General features: G+C 31.7%; 4 protein-coding genes across 13 annotated transcripts; 2 read left to right on the top strand and 2 right to left on the bottom strand.

Annotated features, from left to right (window-relative positions):
• Window positions 1-11: 11 nt before the first annotated feature.
• Window positions 12-2,769, top strand: LOC105670341 (ribosomal biogenesis protein LAS1L). 2 transcript variants are annotated; one of them, XM_012363812.2, is made up of 7 exons: window positions 12-152; window positions 315-404; window positions 470-562; window positions 631-964; window positions 1,025-1,215; window positions 1,322-2,328; window positions 2,400-2,769. In XM_012363812.2, exons 2-7 carry the CDS (start codon window positions 352-354, stop codon window positions 2,705-2,707), a joined length of 1,986 nt encoding a protein of 661 aa, XP_012219235.1. In that variant the 5' UTR covers window positions 12-152; window positions 315-351; the 3' UTR covers window positions 2,708-2,769. The 2 variants fall into 2 exon arrangements, with proteins under 2 accessions (XP_012219235.1, XP_012219234.1); XM_012363811.2 differs by lacking the exon at window positions 12-152 and having other exon boundaries at window positions 215-404.
• Window positions 2,702-11,530, bottom strand: LOC105670347 (transmembrane protein 135-like). 3 transcript variants are annotated; one of them, XM_012363824.2, is made up of 11 exons: window positions 11,394-11,530; window positions 8,444-8,577; window positions 6,247-6,836; window positions 5,124-5,254; window positions 4,938-5,064; window positions 4,714-4,868; window positions 4,389-4,641; window positions 4,142-4,309; window positions 3,897-4,037; window positions 3,570-3,736; window positions 2,702-3,474 (listed from the first exon to the last, which is right to left on the bottom strand). In XM_012363824.2, exons 3-11 carry the CDS (start codon window positions 6,391-6,393, stop codon window positions 3,360-3,362), a joined length of 1,404 nt encoding a protein of 467 aa, XP_012219247.1. In that variant the 5' UTR covers window positions 6,394-6,836; window positions 8,444-8,577; window positions 11,394-11,530; the 3' UTR covers window positions 2,702-3,359. The 3 variants fall into 3 exon arrangements, with proteins under 3 accessions (XP_012219247.1, XP_012219246.1, XP_012219245.1); XM_012363823.2 differs by having other exon boundaries at window positions 11,385-11,525; XM_012363822.2 differs by lacking the exon at window positions 11,394-11,530 and adding an exon at window positions 8,917-9,047.
• On the top strand, window positions 8,999-14,459 carry P5cr-2 (Pyrroline-5-carboxylate reductase-like 2). 3 transcript variants are annotated; one of them, XM_012363829.2, is made up of 7 exons: window positions 8,999-9,149; window positions 10,104-10,241; window positions 10,356-10,426; window positions 11,368-11,544; window positions 11,653-11,862; window positions 12,093-12,258; window positions 12,335-14,459. In XM_012363829.2, exons 1-7 carry the CDS (start codon window positions 8,999-9,001, stop codon window positions 12,454-12,456), a joined length of 1,035 nt encoding a protein of 344 aa, XP_012219252.2. In that variant the 3' UTR covers window positions 12,457-14,459. The 3 variants fall into 3 exon arrangements, with proteins under 3 accessions (XP_012219252.2, XP_067207195.1, XP_012219253.1); XM_067351094.1 differs by lacking the exon at window positions 8,999-9,149 and adding an exon at window positions 9,391-9,666; XM_012363830.2 differs by lacking the exon at window positions 8,999-9,149 and adding an exon at window positions 9,727-9,925.
• LOC105670348 (uncharacterized) lies at window positions 11,385-15,816 on the bottom strand. 5 transcript variants are annotated; one of them, XR_010889022.1, is made up of 7 exons: window positions 15,757-15,816; window positions 15,255-15,431; window positions 15,056-15,178; window positions 14,660-14,881; window positions 12,146-14,572; window positions 11,627-11,858; window positions 11,385-11,561 (listed from the first exon to the last, which is right to left on the bottom strand). XR_010889022.1 is itself a non-coding variant. In XM_067351092.1 (4 exons), exons 1-4 carry the CDS (start codon window positions 15,391-15,393, stop codon window positions 13,842-13,844), a joined length of 1,215 nt encoding a protein of 404 aa, XP_067207193.1. In that variant the 5' UTR covers window positions 15,394-15,745; the 3' UTR covers window positions 13,685-13,841. The 5 variants fall into 5 exon arrangements, 1 of the variants encoding a protein (XP_067207193.1); XR_010889021.1 differs by lacking the exon at window positions 15,757-15,816 and having other exon boundaries at window positions 12,146-12,346; window positions 13,806-14,572; window positions 15,255-15,745; XR_010889024.1 differs by lacking the exon at window positions 15,757-15,816 and adding an exon at window positions 15,701-15,718 and having other exon boundaries at window positions 15,255-15,412.
• Window positions 15,817-16,278: the final 462 nt, after the last annotated feature.

Here is a 16,278-nt window from a genome sequence, read left to right as displayed (position 1 = left end):
TTCACACGAGATAAATCTCTATATAAATCTGTCAAAAAACATTACGTTTTTACAAACTTCGAATCTATTACATGTTTCATCAGCTTACTGGGACCATAAAGAACAGACTTTCCGTCATGCAAATGAGTCCGAGAAATCAAGTGTAGTATCAGGTAGGTATATAACATATGTATTAGGTCTGTTCTTTATAGCTGAACTGGCTGCATTAGTTCAGAGTTTATCTTTTTCTCTTCACATTGAAAAGAGAAAGATAAACTCTGAACTAGTGCAGCCAGTTCAGCTATAAAGAACAAACCTCTTATGTGTGTGTCAAGTGTTAAAACCAGTGTAAAGCACGTGGTGAAACCAAATATGGCGCTGTCCACGAAGCGCGATGATATAAAGCAAGTGCCGTGGTTTTCTCTGTAAGTATTGATTCAAATATGCCGATGATGTAACAAGTAGATGCTAAATAATTTGTTAATTTCAGGGCTGAATGGCACGATGTGTACAGGCAAATTTACTCCAACGACACGGCCCAACAAGTGAAAGCGTACGAAGCGCTTTTAGCATGGAAAGCCAGGTACGCATTATTTAATTCAGTGAAATATTTTTAAGCAACATGGAGAATACTGAAGATTGTTTTTTTAGGATGCCGAAACTACCGGTGGGTGTGGACTGCACCCTGTGGATTTTGCAAGCATGCCTCCGTGATCGTGAATGGACATCCAAGATTGATAGTGGCGAGCTGCCAATGTATTATGAAAACGATTTGAGCTTGATGTACTCGACTACGATTATGAGATTCTTAAATCACATATCTCATATAGGAGCGACAAAGCTGGAATCTCTTTTTAAGATTGCCCAACAGTTGAAAATCCCAAGTTGGATAGTAAATTTAAGGCACGAAGCTGCTCATGGACATGAATTGCCTTCTATTGGATTATTAAGGATAGCAATGAATATATTGCTCCGTTGGTTACACGTATGTTTATTTGTTTAAATATAAAGTGTTCTGTGTATCTACGAAGCTTTGCTTTTACAGGATGAATATTGGGCAGTTGAGGCACGTGCAATGGAAGAATGTTATATCAAAGAAATTAATATGTTAGAAGAGAAAGAAGAACTGCAAGAGAACCAAGTCTTTACAGAGTTGATTGAACTTTGGGCAGCTGTTAATTTATATATTGACACTGGTTATGAATTAGTGTCAGATTTACCAGAGGTGCATATACGGTATGTAGGTACTGCAAATTAAATATTTTTATCATAGTTTTTTTTTATGTATTCAATAAGATTTTACATTTGAATTGTTTTCTAATGTCACATTTTATATTTTCAGGGAAACATTGCAAAATTTACGCACGTACGCATTGTCCTACTATAATAGTGAACCTATAAAGGATGATGAGACTGGATCTATAATAGTCAACAAAAAAGTTATAAAACTTGACAAGGAATATGATTTGAAAACTGCTCAATTTTTACTCTTATGTGAGATATGTGAACATTTCACCGAAGACAAATCCTCAATAGAAGTATATAAAAAGAGTGACACAATTTGTAATGTATTATGTAAAAATGAAGTTTTTTTGCCAAATTCAGATGTTCTGCAAATTTTTCAACACAAAGAAGAGAAGAATATTGACTTGAACAGAAAGATTTTGCCACCTAGTATGTTTACATTTTGGAAAGATATTATTTTGCTACTGCATAAAAACGATATGTTAAAGATACTGATGTTCAAGCTGCTTAATATTGTACACGAAGAACGAGAGAGTAAAAAAAGAAGAACTTTTGCTGCTTTATGGATAAGTTCTATTATTTACAGTTTTATTCAATTGGATATAGTTCAAAATATTTCTCATACTGTGGAATATGAGTCAGAGAAATCAGGTAGAAAGCTATCCGCCAAGGATTTAAGTCAGCAGCTCAAAGAGCAAGTGCACTCCAGTTATCCATATTTGCAAGATGTCTTATGGTTGGACTTATCAAGCAACATACCAGACTTTCTTGTTGATATAAATTTGTTATCAAAACTTTTATTACGTGTGAACGAATTCTCCGCAAGACTGATAGAACCAATTTTGAAGTTGGTTGCACCAAGAATAGATGTGCAGACAACAGAACATTTATCAAATCTACTTAATATTTATGTATTCCAAAAGTACACAAGTGGTGATAAAGATAGTAGCAACGATGACAAAGTATTCACTGTTGACGATCTCTATGCAAATCCAATAGGAAGTGAAGTAAAAATACGCACGAAAAAATGTACAATTAAAAAAGACACTGCTTGCTTATTGGCAGATCAAGTAATCCGTAATGTGCATTGGAAGCCAGCACTTGGTATGTTTACAAAGGACTTTTTCTAAAAAAGTATAATAATTTAGAAAATAATATATTATCTGATTTTTCAGACACTCGCCAATGGGGGGAATGCCCTATTGGATTATTGCCATGGCAGATGGATTCATTAAAAACTCTGCAACCGCTGGAAATAAGACCATCTAAACATCCAGTTTCAGACCTCGACTCGCAAATAGTTGCTGGTATTGTAAATCATAAAAACTTGAAAATGCAAAGTTGTATTAGATGGAACCAAATATTGCGAAACCAGGGGAAAATGGAGAGGAGAATAGGGCGAAAACAAAAGATTATCGCAGACGCTATAATGAAAAGAGCGCTGAAGATTTCTAAAAAAAAAAAGTACAAATACACATTATAATAGAATATTACCGGTTTATCACAAATTGCTTACATTTCAACAAATAAATTACATGTAATATACATATGTGTACATGTATTTATAATAAAATTGGTATAAAATAAAAATCTACCCCTTTAAACCACGCGTGTATACATTATAAAAGATAAATACCAAGTTTGCGTAAAAAATCACTATTTTATGATAATATTGTAAAAATTAGAAAGAGTCCTTGCAAATACATGCATCCGAATGCATTTGCATAAATATATTATTAATATAGAGTATAACCACATCTACTCATAAATAATATCATTTATCTATTTCCCTTTTTTTCATTATATATTATTTAAATATATTATATTACACGAGCTATCTTCATATGTAAAAAAGTATTAAGTTCGTTTAGTATCACAACATCCAAGCACCATTGCTTTGAGTTAGATTTAAAAAAAAAAATGAAAAAGAAAAAGGAGAGATATTTGAGTTATAAATGTACACTTACATCTAGAAATTTTTTTTCACTATCTACTGTATAAAAGATAAGATTTTTATAAGATTTAAGTATAAATACATCCATATAATGCATGTCTGCTTGCTGTCTTTGGTTCTGTAAGATGTTTTTGAGAGAAATAAAAAACCGTAGTACGCGTTGTCACTTTTGCTCGTCATTTTAGAAAGAAAATTTGATTTGATCGGTGGTCTTCGTTTTTCTTAACACTTCTTGCAAATGCTTGTTGGATTCTAAACCCAAAGTATCCAAGGGTAATCGGGACATTACTGCTATTCTAAAATAATAATATACGAAGAACACGTGAGAGGTGCGGATCAAGGTAGGTGTCAACTGGAATAATGCAGTATCTCATTGATCATTGATATTTACCTTCCACCTGACATATTGTAAAGGAATCTCCAATAAGATGATCTCAAGTTTTGCGGTTCTAGTAAAGCTGCGTTAAAGAGAACGGCCGTGCTAAAACAATACAAGAAGATTACAAACCATTTTATTTCAGGTACTTTCTTATTTTCCACTGCGTCATTCCACAGCAACTGAAACAAAAACATAATAAATGCATTATTATGTATCATGAATATATTGACGACAACAACAACAACAACAACAACAACAACAACAACAACAACAACAACAACAACAACAACAATATTATTAATATTATTATTATTATTATTATTATTATTGTTAATATACCTGTAATGCTTTCCACATGAAATATAAAGCTACAGTATTATTGGGATATGCCATAAACGCCATACTCGCGACAAGTCCAGCTGGGACAGCGTAAATGTGCGAATCTTTGTGGAATGCTCTTCTCAACAAACATGACATTAACTGTATATAAAGAGAAAAGCAAACAGTTAGCGATAACTACTTGCTGCAGATATTACCAGTGTATTATTCACATATCATTAAGTATGCGGAACAAGATTATATACCCTATAAAGGCTGACAAATCCACCAAGGAATACAGCCAAATTTAGGTTTCCTCTTTGAAAAATAGCGCTTTTTAACAATTTTGGTTTCTGAAGTAATCTTTTGAATTGAAAGATTAGTTTAAGCGCTATTTGTCCACAAACACCATAACCGAAAATTCTTGCACTATCCTTTTAAATAAGAAAATACAAAGTTAAGTGCATTATCGAAGAAAGTGTTTCGAGAATATTTCGAAATCGTTATTCTTACCGCTAAAATATAGTGCGCACAGCTGTGAGGATGTGGACATGAAGCATGCCTACTCTGTGCTTTCAAGATGTCAATGATATATTTATACGTCTCAAAAGATCTCCATAAAATATTAAATTTACGATTTTGAGAGCTCCTTTGTATATTCCTAATTCTGGCACTGCTAGTTTGGCTAACGTTCTTTGGAGACATTTCCGAATGCAAATTTTTTTTTATAAGATATTCAGTCTCTTCATATCGCCCAACAAGTAACCTGTTTTTCAAACTTATCTATTAAATATGCACTGCGAATGCAGATTGGATATATGTATAAAAATTCAGGTACCTCAATAATTTATATATTTGATCCTGCTTATTTTCCTTTGAACGGAAAAAGTACAGTAACAGAGTTATGCTTACAGCAAAAATATAAATTTCTCCTTTTGGAATAGGTGAAAAGTATCCCCGCCACACACCCATCCTGAACAACGTTTCTGTCGCCTGAAGTGATGAATAAGTGATGATGAAAATGCTTGTTTACGAGTAAACTTTTGCAACATTTCTACTTACAATGTTAGATACATAAAGACACAATAATGGTCGTCTAGAGGATCTTTCTATCACAATGGCAGATAAGCTAGATAAAAAGGACGGAAGAAAAGCTACAGTTGGCACATAAAAACGTCCAAGTATTTTCCTGAAATATAATTATCATATTTAAATAAAAGTCTCTTAGATATTCTGAAGATTTCTCACCTTAATAAACAAACAAACAACGCGTAAGAAGAACCACTCCATGAAAGAAACGCTGTAGATTGAAGAATACCCAATACAGTTCTCTTAATATCTTCCTTTGATGGTATTTTTCTTTTCATTAAAAATGCAATCTGAAAATGTAAGAATAAAAGTCAGCATAGAGAAAGGAAATATTTTATAATTGGAACGTTAAACTAAAAATATTTGCACTTTATTATAAATTGTGCTTTGTAATAAAAAATTGCAAAAAGTTCCTCTTATTGTTAATTTTAAAGTCTCTATAGAGTTTTATTCTTCTGAAGATGTTTAATTAACCTATTCTGCAAACTCTAATTTTGTCACAAAAAGATTAGATTTACGAAATCTGTAAATCGTAGTTAATTATTGCGCCAATTAAAATTTAAGTAAAAGTTTTATTAAAATCTTGTTAATTATATGCGCGTTATCAGACATTGTTGATTTCCATTTGTGTTGATAAATAAACCGCATTTTGCGAAAGAATTTGTTAATTTAAACGTGCTTGCGTTCTCAAAGCGTTACAATTAAGATCTTAATTCCAAATTAAAAATTAGTTGTAGAAAGATAAAACGTGTATTTCATATATACCGATGTACAGAAATTAAGTACAGAATAAAAAGACAACAGTTATTCTCGCTTCGTATATACACATCTAACATTTATTAAATATGACCAGTTAATTCTGCTAATTTTTTGTCCGACATAAATTTGTCCAATATATATCGAATATTCATAATGCGTTTGAAACATCATATTAAACTGTAACAGCTGGTATAATGTTTAAATACCAAGCGTCAGTGTAAGACGCGTAACAAATGCATTCGTGGTGCATCTGTACTCATTATGCGATCGAATGTTCGCATGCGACTCTACCATACGCCTCGCGCTAAGTGCAAGCGCACTGACACCATGGGTGCATTTGCCTTTAAAAAGTACCACTGTACTGAACACACACTGAATACTACTGACTCAAAAGAGACAGATATCAATTTTGGCGACATAAGAAAATTGCACCTGCTGTGATCTCGGACAATAGTGAAATCATGAATATTTCGATAAAAGAAAAAAAAGAAAAAAAGAGAAATAAATAACGAGTGGCACGTACTATGTAAACAGTTGCATATATCTTGAAGGATTCCTGCAAAGTGTGCAAACCGAGACCAGTAATTGCGTTGACGCAAGAGTCCGTCCATGGATGAGCGTATTCCATGCAGGATGCGTCGAGCGAAAATTTGCTGAGTTGTGCAGGCATTGTCACTAGCGAACGATAGCAATAACAACAATAACAATAATCACGACACGTGATGTCACAGTGGTTGGCACTACAATCAGGTGCACATTAAAAAATCGTGTGTCCTCGTTACGTCTACCCACACGTGTATCCTAGTTCAACTCGGAAAATCGGATGTGACACAAAGCTTTGACAATGATTTGTATGTTATTGCTCCGTCGATGTACAGCTCCAAGCTCACGCCGACCCAATCCGATTCAGAGGCTATCGGCGACTGAGCGGCGAAAAGAGAAAGAGCGCTGAGCGCGCAATCTGGCGCGATCCGAGGTTCTCGGCCTGTTGACTTGCTCTGCAGCCTCTGACGTCTGGCAAATGAAACGCGCCGGCGCATCATGGAATCACGCAAAATGATCGTAAACAATGTCTATTCACTTTTGTAAGTGAAAAGAATGTAGAAATTTTATCTGAAAATTAATAAAAACTTGTTATTAATTGCTATTTATTTATTAAACTTTAATTTATTAATTTTTGTGTAAAACATTTATTAAATATTTAATATATTAACTCATATTTTATCTGAATGTAAATGATTAAACTCTTGAGGGTAAAGGTAGCATGATAAGCATAAATCTACATTTTATAACATTGCATTTTTTTTTATCTGAATGTAAATGATTAAACTCTTGAGAGTAAAGGTAGCATGATAAGCATAAATCTACATTTTATGACTGCATTTTTTTTATGACATTGCATTTCGTCACCAACCATTCTTTATATTTCATTCAATTTATTTGATTTTTAAATACGTGATACACACGAGTAGAAGTTGTAAAAAATAATTTCGAATCTTAAGACATTCCATCTTAATAACGAGATAGACGATAAATATTTAATAAAATCTATATTTATGCCTTATTGCTAATAAATTATCTTAATTATAAAGAATCTAATCTATTTTGACCAGTCGAATATCTTTTATCCGTTTATCTCATAAAATTCTTATGCACGAAATTATATAGATAATACAAAAACAAGTCACTATCGTTGTCATCTCTAAATATATATGCAAGTCAATAAAATACTTTAACAAAAGACCAAGGCGGTTAGATGATACATTGATATATCAAATGTGTTATCAATTAGAACATTATTAAAGCGTAAATTACAATATGTCTGTATACATATATATATAAAATCTAAGTACAGCTTTTGTGTGCGATCATATGTGATTTTTTTTTAGATTTTGTCGTGTCCTAATCTTGTATTAGTGTACTTGTTTTTATCTCAATATGTGATACTAATCGATAAGGATGTTTGTAGATATGTAATGTGCTAGCACGAGAGTTTTCTTCACTGCAAGAAGTGCTTTTCAAGGTGAGCAAATAGCGTTCACCGTTAGAAAGTGAGCCTATTTATTCCTCGCGAAATAACACGACGTGTATATATATATATATATATATATATTATCATATATTAACATATATATATATGTTAATTCTTCAAAAATATATCTTGAAAACAAGAATTATGTTGAATTATGTTAATCTTATAATTTTTATGCAATTTCTTATTTTCTTGTAAATAATCATATTTAGTTCTAAGCTGTAGCTTGTTTGTTTTATGAATGGAACTGCGAGTAACTTATGCATTTGATGTAATATTTGCACACGGTAAGTAATGGAAGATTTTGACGGAAAGATAAAAGTAAGTTCCTCCGAATCTGAGCCGGATTAGTCACTCTTTTTCGAAGGTTTAAGTATTGGACTGCGCGGTGGGGAGAAATCTTTGTTTATTTGAATCTTGATTGGGGATACGGATAGGTAGTTTTCCACAACAGATAGGCTGTAATACGCTAAAATATATAAAGATGCCAAGCATTTAGTGTGCGTAGTAAGAAAATCATTAACAGAAAGGCATCATCGTACATTGCTTCGATTACAATCTACGCGTTTCACTCTTGCGAGCAACGTCTACTTGCATCGGCTTTTTGTCTATATCTACGGTTTTTTTTCCTTTTTATTCAATGTGTGTAAGTGTGTAAGTTTCAGTCTTGCATTTCTTAACGTATTACCTGTTATACCAAGTCCCGGTTTAATTGGTCCATTACGCTACTCGCTTCGCCGTAAGATGTAATTGAGAATATCCGAATGCAACCTACTGCAGTGTTACGGTCAAACCATACCTCGCTGAATACAAAGTTTTATTCTGCAATGTCATAAAAATGTGTATTAGTATTAAAAAATTAGTAGTATAAATTATATAATAAAAATGATATTACTGAAATACTTTTAGATAAAAAAAAAAAAATTAGAGACATTAAGAGAAATTATATTTAGAGTATTCAAATAGATTAAATATTAGAACACATTTATATTTTGTAATAATAATTAAAGAAATATAATAAAAATAAAATTCACTTTTTATTAATATTGTCATCATTGCAAATGAAAGAAATGGATATCATTTTGAATAATGTGACTCAGCACGTATTAAATAATGTTGCGTTGAATATTCACGAGACTGAATTTTTTCCAGAACACATACATTCACACACACAGCTCTTGATCGTTCGAAGAAACTGGCACATTAACAAAAAAGGTTTCCTGAAGGTCTTCATTACTTATATATGCACACCTATGCAATTGGAAGTGCAAATCCAATTCATTCACGTCACGTTAACTGCAAAACAATCATAAAAATGACTGTTGGTTTGAGAACAATGGGCTTTGTAAAATTAAATCGCCGAGCTAGGCGAAGTTTAAACGTACGCAAGTATGGTGAGTAATGTCTAATAAATATCACTATGGTAGCAATTAAATCATTCTATTCAATATTGATGGCATTCCATGTCCTTCGTCACATTATTAATTACATAATTAAAAAGTGATTAAAGAAATTAAATTAATTTTTACTATCTCATATTCTTCTTACCATTTAATTATTTTAAATTCGAAAAAATGTTTATTTGAATGTATTTTACATGTAAGAGCAAAATAAAAATTGCAATAAAGTAAATACATTGATTTGTAATGTTATGATTCTAAAACCACTGTAATGATTTATTTCAACGTGTGTTACTGTAGCTAACGAGAATAAGACCGCAGGCGGTGTTTTTAGTTGTCCGCGTCAAATGTTCGTGAATATACTTGAGGTCGTTGCAAAGATGATTTCAATTTTGTTTATTATCAATTAAACATTCGCCAGAATCAAAACCAACGGATTAGGCAGTCGAGAAAGAGATCGATGACGCAAACGATTGTGCATTTTTCAAGCTAGATATACGCATAATATGAGGTTACTGTTATCTAAGATTACACAAAAATAGAGATTGTTGCCATAAAAAGTAACGCGCGAAAGAGACAGCAAGAGACACGAGAGCACGAGATGTAAATATTGTTTTCATGACGAGAGCGATCTCGACCGCGTAAAAATTATAAGCTTCAGTCGTCGTCTTATCGCACTCGTATCAGCATCCTAAAGCTGCATTGCAATACACTGCTATAGTGCTAAAGTGCTGTGCTTCATCGAAACAAACGAAAGCAGAGTGACTCAGGTAGTTGAGTACGGCGGAATAAACGAGTCGTTCGATTATCGCGTTTTACAAGATAATCCGCGCGATTAACTAACATAAGTCGCGCGTAATCTTTCCCTTTAGCCTGTTGACCCTTTCGCTCAACTGTCTGCGCATCGCAGAATCATTTTTTTCATCTCTCTCTCTCTCTATCTTGTAGTGAGCGATAATCTTCTCGCGGACAGTGAGGTGAAAAAACCGAGGATATCGTTGAATATTGATACCAACATGTTGAAAATCGGTTTTCTCGGTGGAGGAAAAATGGCCCAAGCGCTCGCGAAAGGCTTCGTACGAACGGGTAAGTAGCTTCTAGTGTCTTTTAATGATGTGTCTATCGATTATTGATATTCAAATATTTAAATAGATATACTTATATTTAACATCTTTCTAACTCGTTTTTCACTTCACATAGGTTTAAGCAAAGGCGAGATGATATTAGCCAGTTGTCTTCCAAACGACAATGGAAGCATCGAGACATTTAAGGTAAAATTAATCTTGTGTGTAAAGTAACGAAGAAGAGTCTACAACGTAGATACAACGGCTCCTTTTTTTAATTCATATAATGCGTTGCTCGATAACAGTTGATACACGGATGATGTCACATGATAAAACAGAATTATTCCCTGTGATGAATCGACAAATTGTATGAATATAAATTATTCTTGATATCAAGTACTAAGAATACTTAATGAAGAAAAGATATTTATGATTTATAATGCGCAATGCGGTTTCTCCAAAATTTTATTAACTTAATAGATAAACTTGACTAAAAATATGACAATAACATTAGTATTTTGTATTAATTAAGTAGAAAATGTAGTAGAAAAATATATATTATGGAATTTTTATTGGATATTATAGAAAAATAGTAAGAATAGTTGTTTTGCTTCTAATTAATCAAATTTCTTGAGTGGTCAATTTCTAAACGCGTTCACTAAACCATTGCAATAAGATAAATGTAATTTACGATAGCCACTGCGTACCTACTGCATATTTATCGTCATTTGTCGGTTGCGCGAAATATATTTTATAAACTTGTAAACAACATGTGTATTTATATATATCTTTTTCTTACATATATGACTTTCAAATACAACAAGCATGTGCAAAAGATCATATAAATATCAGCTCTGCCTAAATAAGAAAATATTTAACCGAAGTAACTATAGGATGAACTATTTTCAACATCGGTTAACTTTAACCGACAATTTAAACTTGGCGACAGAATTGCTATTCATATTAGCAATTTTCGTCAGTTAAAGTTAATCGACGTTGGAAATAGTCACCCATAGTAGACAGTAAGAAATAATAATCTATTAAATTTCCATGAAAAACATTTCAGTTTTTAGATAATAAATATTGTGTTATGTCTCAAATGTGTTATTCAATGTATTAAATGCGACTTTAATTAATTAATATTTTAGGAAATGGGATCAAATACCGTTTTTACCAATGTTCCTGTCATCGATCATGGTGATGTGTTGATCCTATCGGTAAAACCGCAAGTTGTACCGAAGATTCTGCCAGAATTGAGGTTACACAACAAGAAAAAATTACTCATCTCCATCGCTATGGGTATCTCCTTGGCGTCAATAGAAAGGGTATATATGTAACAAAACTTTAAACAAAAATCTGTTAACACCACATCATTTACTGCGTAAAGTATTCAAAGACAAGACACACCTTCACATTTTGAAAAATATTTTCAGGCACTGGAAGGAACGCCCATAATAAGGGTAATGCCGAATACACCGGCGTTAGTGGGTTGCGGTGCTACGGTGTTTGCACGTGGAAAGCACGCGAGTGACAAGGATGCCGAGATCACGGAGAAATTATTTTCCGCCGTAGGAATTTGCGAAGAAGTCTCGGAAAATCTCATCGACCCCGTCACCGCCTTGGCCGCTTCTGGTCCTGCCTATGTCAGTAAGCTTTTCAATTATTTTAATCCATTACGAACACAATCTTGTTAAAATTTTACACAAAAAGTAATTTATTACAAGAAAATTATTAATGAGAAATTAAATCCAAAAAAAAAGAACGGAAAACAAAAACAATATTTTTATGATTTTATAAGTTTTTTTTATCACTACCTACGATTTATGCATATTATTAGTGTTTATGTATTTTTGGATATAAAAATTTCTTTTAGGTATACATGATGATCGAAGCAATGGCTGATGGTGGAGTAAAAATGGGACTTACTAGGCCTATCGCGTATAAGCTCGCCGCACAAACTGTTTTAGGCGCCGGTACCATGGTTCGTGAAACAAATATGCATCCGGGACAACTTAAGGACGACGTGACTTCACCGGCAGGTCAGAATTTATATATAACAATATAACTCCCATTTCCTTTCAATCCATGTACATCTTTCTTTCAACTTTCTTACAGGATGCACCATAACTGGAATTCACCAATTAGAAAAACGTGGTTTAAGATCAGCCTTAATTGATGCAATAGAAGCGGCAACGCTTCGATGTAAAGAAGTTAGTTCACAGACAGAAAAAAATTAATTGCAACAAAGATTTTTATGACATACTTGTACATCAATGCGCATTTGGAAGAGTAATAGTGGCTATAGAAAGAATGAAATAATGCAGGATAAAGAATTATTTAAAAAAGTAAATCTTTTTTAGGATAGATTTTGTATTATTAAGAGAAGGCATTTTTACTATATTAACAGATATTGTAGATAATAAGTTTCCATGAATTACGACAATCTTATTAATCATGATCAGGGCTGGGCAAACATATTTGAAATACAAAATACAAAAACTAACAATTTTAGTATTTATTGCAAAATATCTTCAATTTTTTTATTTAAAATTTTTGTATCTTAAATCGAAAATTAAAAATTAAAAGTATTTTGTATTTTATAATTTAAATACCAAGATTGTGTTAGCATTGTACATTTTGTATTTCAAATATTTTATTGTATTTGAAATACAATTTGTAATACATTTTGTCCAGCCCTGATCATGATGATAATTAGTGAAGTTTTGTAGTAATATAAAATATCGACAAATATTGTTACTGATTATTGATGTACAGTAACTGTGTGTATAAAAGATTACTGTTGGTCTCTCTAAAATTTATGGATTAGTTTAAAATTTATAGAAAATAGTTTCGCGAACAATTGTTTTATATATTGACTATTTAATCATTTTAAATTTAGTTTATCTTAAGGTAAAATTCAGAAATCTTTTTAAAAAAACTAGATCTGGTATTAAAATTATGGTAATATATATAACATAATGAATTTATCGACTCGACTACAGTTTTAAATATAATAGTATGCAAATAATGTGCAAACAGTATGTAAAACAGTAGCATATACTTGTACAAACTTTTGCAGAACTTGTGTAACAATTTATATAACATGTAAAAAACAGCTAAACCAGCTTTCATCGACTAACAGTTTTTATAAACTAACTGAACTATAAATAATTATGCATCTAAAAGCATAAGACAGAAAATTTGAAAAGAATCTAGAAAGATTTGTATCTAGAAAGATTTGTACATTTTTAATATAAGAAATATTTTTCTAATATTAAAAAAATAATTTTTTTTTATATAAAGGAAATAATTTTTAATTGTATATGTCTTGTTAATATATTACTTGTGAAAAATATTTGATCATGCATATTACGTATACTACATACTTATGTGTTATATTATTCAAACTGTGATGTTCTGCGTATGTTTAACGTTAATGAAATTGAAATTTACTATGTAGAAAAGCATATTTCAATGTATATATTTCATACGTATGTACATTACTGAGTCATTTAATTGTTATTTTATCACTTAATGCAAAATAAAGAGAGTAAAACAAATAAATATCAATAAATTTTGAGCTAACCTGTATTTTTTTCCATAATCGGACAACTAATCTGTACTATTCTTGTACTATTTGTCTCGACATATCAATGTTTAGTTCAACAATATCAATGTTTGATAGCAATTTCTTTTCCTTGCTTTGTACACGTTTAAATCCAAGATTGAACTCCGTTTTAAACATTTCTCTATAGTAACTCTCTTTCACTATATCATTTTCAGAAACACCCTCCTGTTTGCACTTCAACACATAGGATTTATGCATTGCTGCAATACTTAAACTTGAATCCAGGTACTGTCTACCACTGCAATCTTTAAGATCCGTTGATTTCTCCGTTGGAAATGACTTAATGTGTTCGCGCACTCGATCTTTTACATCCTCACTTTTTTTAGTTTTTGGTGTATGTCTGCCTCTTTGGTCTGGACCGATGATCCCACCTGGCGATATTCGTTTCTTCTCCATTACGTGTCGCACAAATTTCTCCGACACAGCAAATGTGCTAAGAAACATAGACTTGCAGACAGTGATAAATTTGCCCTTCAACATTAGGGAATAAGTAAAGGTCACTTGCCGACGTCTTGAAGAATGCTCAGACTGAACATTGCGCAAACGAGTACGCTGTTTCGGGGACTCTTTGACAGAGAGTGCAATATACTGCTTTCGCTGTTGCCATGTATATGTTTTCCAAAAGACCTTGTGCAACTCTTCACGTTCCTTTTCATCTATTTTATTTGTGCATTGCATACGACAGACACAAGGACGACCCATCTTCTTAGCTGCCACTATCTTGCCTATACAAAGGAAAAAATATGCATTATTATATACTACTTATTATACTAAATTATATTTAACTGCGCATTTATTATTTCTGCAATTACCTCCAACACCGATGTATTCTTCCCCTTTTAATCTAGCATTTTTCTTTACATTTACTTTCCAGTTTTCAGGATGCTTTGTACGTTTTATAGATTCTTGATGTTTCCTTAATGATTTTGCTTTCTTTCCTTGTTTAAATTTAATCAAACTTTTTTCAGAGTCTTCACTATTTACTGAAAATGGATCTTGCGATATATCTGATGACTGTGAATCTGTAGTGTGTTCTGCAATAATATGCAATTTGCAATTTTATTGCAATAAAATTATATATTAATTTTAAAAGTTAGTTATATTATTTTAAAAATATTGAATATATTATTTTATAATAATATATGTTGACAATATTATTTAGTATACAAATATTTTCTAAAATAAAATAGCAAAAAGAAGATACATACCTATTAATGAATAAGTTTCCACAAATATTTTTTCAGATTCTGATGTTAATCTTATATTATCAGAAGATACATCTTTCCACCACTTTGTATTTGTTGATAATTCATTTATATCATCTGTTAATACTGAACAAACAACACAGAGATTATATAGCAAATATCTTAGCAAAGATAAATATATTAAAAATGAATTCAAGTTTACCCATGTTATTATCACATTTATAATAGAAGATTGGGTTTTGTGACTGCTGTTGATGATTCGTGTCTAAGAACCACGATTCTTCTTTCTTCATATTTTTCTCTTGATTCAATAAGTTCACTTCTGATGTGTTCTGCTCCATTTCACACAGTTTGCATTTTCTAGAATTCAGCGATCATGCTACAAAACTTTGACATGTAGTTTAAATTTTTTTATCACAATTGGTATAAGTAAACAATCAAAGACGTTAGAATATTCGGAATGATAATGGGCAAAAACTGGATTATCAAAGAGGTTAGATTTAAAAAAGATTTTCATGCATAGTGAAGAAAAAGATTCAAGTATTTATCGTCACAAAAACGTCATAGTTGTTTTTTTATATAGTATAATATTAATTCGAGATAAATATCAAATGCGTTCTGATAAAGGAAATATTTATGGATTGTTACACGATAATACGAGATCGTTATAGAACATATACATATATATATGTATATTTTGTTACGTGTACACACTGTCGCCGATAAAGTAATTTTTCTTTCTACGTTTGAATATTTTAGTATTATTTTCAATATTGGAAATTATATTAAATAATATATTGCAATTATTTTATTAACTTGACTTTTTCCAAAATGTATACTATTAAATATTACATATAAAATATTATGAATTTTATTTCCACACAAATTGATTATTGTGATTGGTTCCTCGCTTCGAGCTTTCGATTTTCGAGAATCGTAATCACTTTGATATCGTTTGAATTTCTTAAGGTATTTCTAGACCAATTTGTATAAGTGCATAAGCAAAATTTGTCTAAATATACCTTTAGGTACAAAAAGTACTAAAAGTGCAATTAAATCGATTAGATTCTATATCGCAATGTGATTGGTCCATTTTTGCACTATTTCGAGAATCGCAATTGACTCTTCGATAGTAACCAACAGTGATATAGCATTTGTAGACAGCGGTTTACGGCTCCGTGCGTGTGTGTGGACCACTGGCAGTCATACGATATTGTAGACAGTCA

The sequence above is a fragment of the Linepithema humile genome, chromosome 3, assembly GCF_040581485.1.
Source record: "Linepithema humile isolate Giens D197 chromosome 3, Lhum_UNIL_v1.0, whole genome shotgun sequence".
Taxonomy (NCBI): domain Eukaryota; kingdom Metazoa; phylum Arthropoda; class Insecta; order Hymenoptera; family Formicidae; genus Linepithema; species Linepithema humile.
The sequence above is the reverse complement of the archived record's forward strand: the minus strand, read 5'-3'. Positions and strand labels throughout refer to the sequence as shown.

Coding starts and splice junctions, on each gene's coding strand:
- LOC105670341 (XM_012363811.2), top strand. CDS start 301: ATGTGTGTGTCAAGTGTTAAAACCAGTGTAAAGCACGTGGTGAAACCA. Junction 405..469: donor CAAGTGCCGTGGTTTTCTCT/GTAAGTATTGAT, acceptor TGTTAATTTCAG/GGCTGAATGGCACGATGTGT. Junction 563..630: donor CTTTTAGCATGGAAAGCCAG/GTACGCATTATT, acceptor TTGTTTTTTTAG/GATGCCGAAACTACCGGTGG.
- LOC105670347 (XM_012363824.2), bottom strand. CDS start 6,393: ATGCCTGCACAACTCAGCAAATTTTCGCTCGACGCATCCTGCATGGAA. Junction 4,038..4,141: donor GATTTGTCAGCCTTTATAGG/GTATATAATCTT, acceptor CTTTATATACAG/TTAATGTCATGTTTGTTGAG. Junction 3,475..3,569: donor TACAATATGTCAGGTGGAAG/GTAAATATCAAT, acceptor TTATTATTTTAG/AATAGCAGTAATGTCCCGAT.
- P5cr-2 (XM_012363829.2), top strand. CDS start 8,999: ATGCACACCTATGCAATTGGAAGTGCAAATCCAATTCATTCACGTCAC. Junction 10,242..10,355: donor GAAAGGCTTCGTACGAACGG/GTAAGTAGCTTC, acceptor CACTTCACATAG/GTTTAAGCAAAGGCGAGATG. Junction 11,863..12,092: donor CCGCTTCTGGTCCTGCCTAT/GTCAGTAAGCTT, acceptor AATTTCTTTTAG/GTATACATGATGATCGAAGC.
- LOC105670348 (XM_067351092.1), bottom strand. CDS start 15,393: ATGGAGCAGAACACATCAGAAGTGAACTTATTGAATCAAGAGAAAAAT. Junction 15,179..15,254: donor TAAATGTGATAATAACATGG/GTAAACTTGAAT, acceptor TTGTTTGTTCAG/TATTAACAGATGATATAAAT. Junction 14,882..15,055: donor GGAAACTTATTCATTAATAG/GTATGTATCTTC, acceptor ATATTATTGCAG/AACACACTACAGATTCACAG.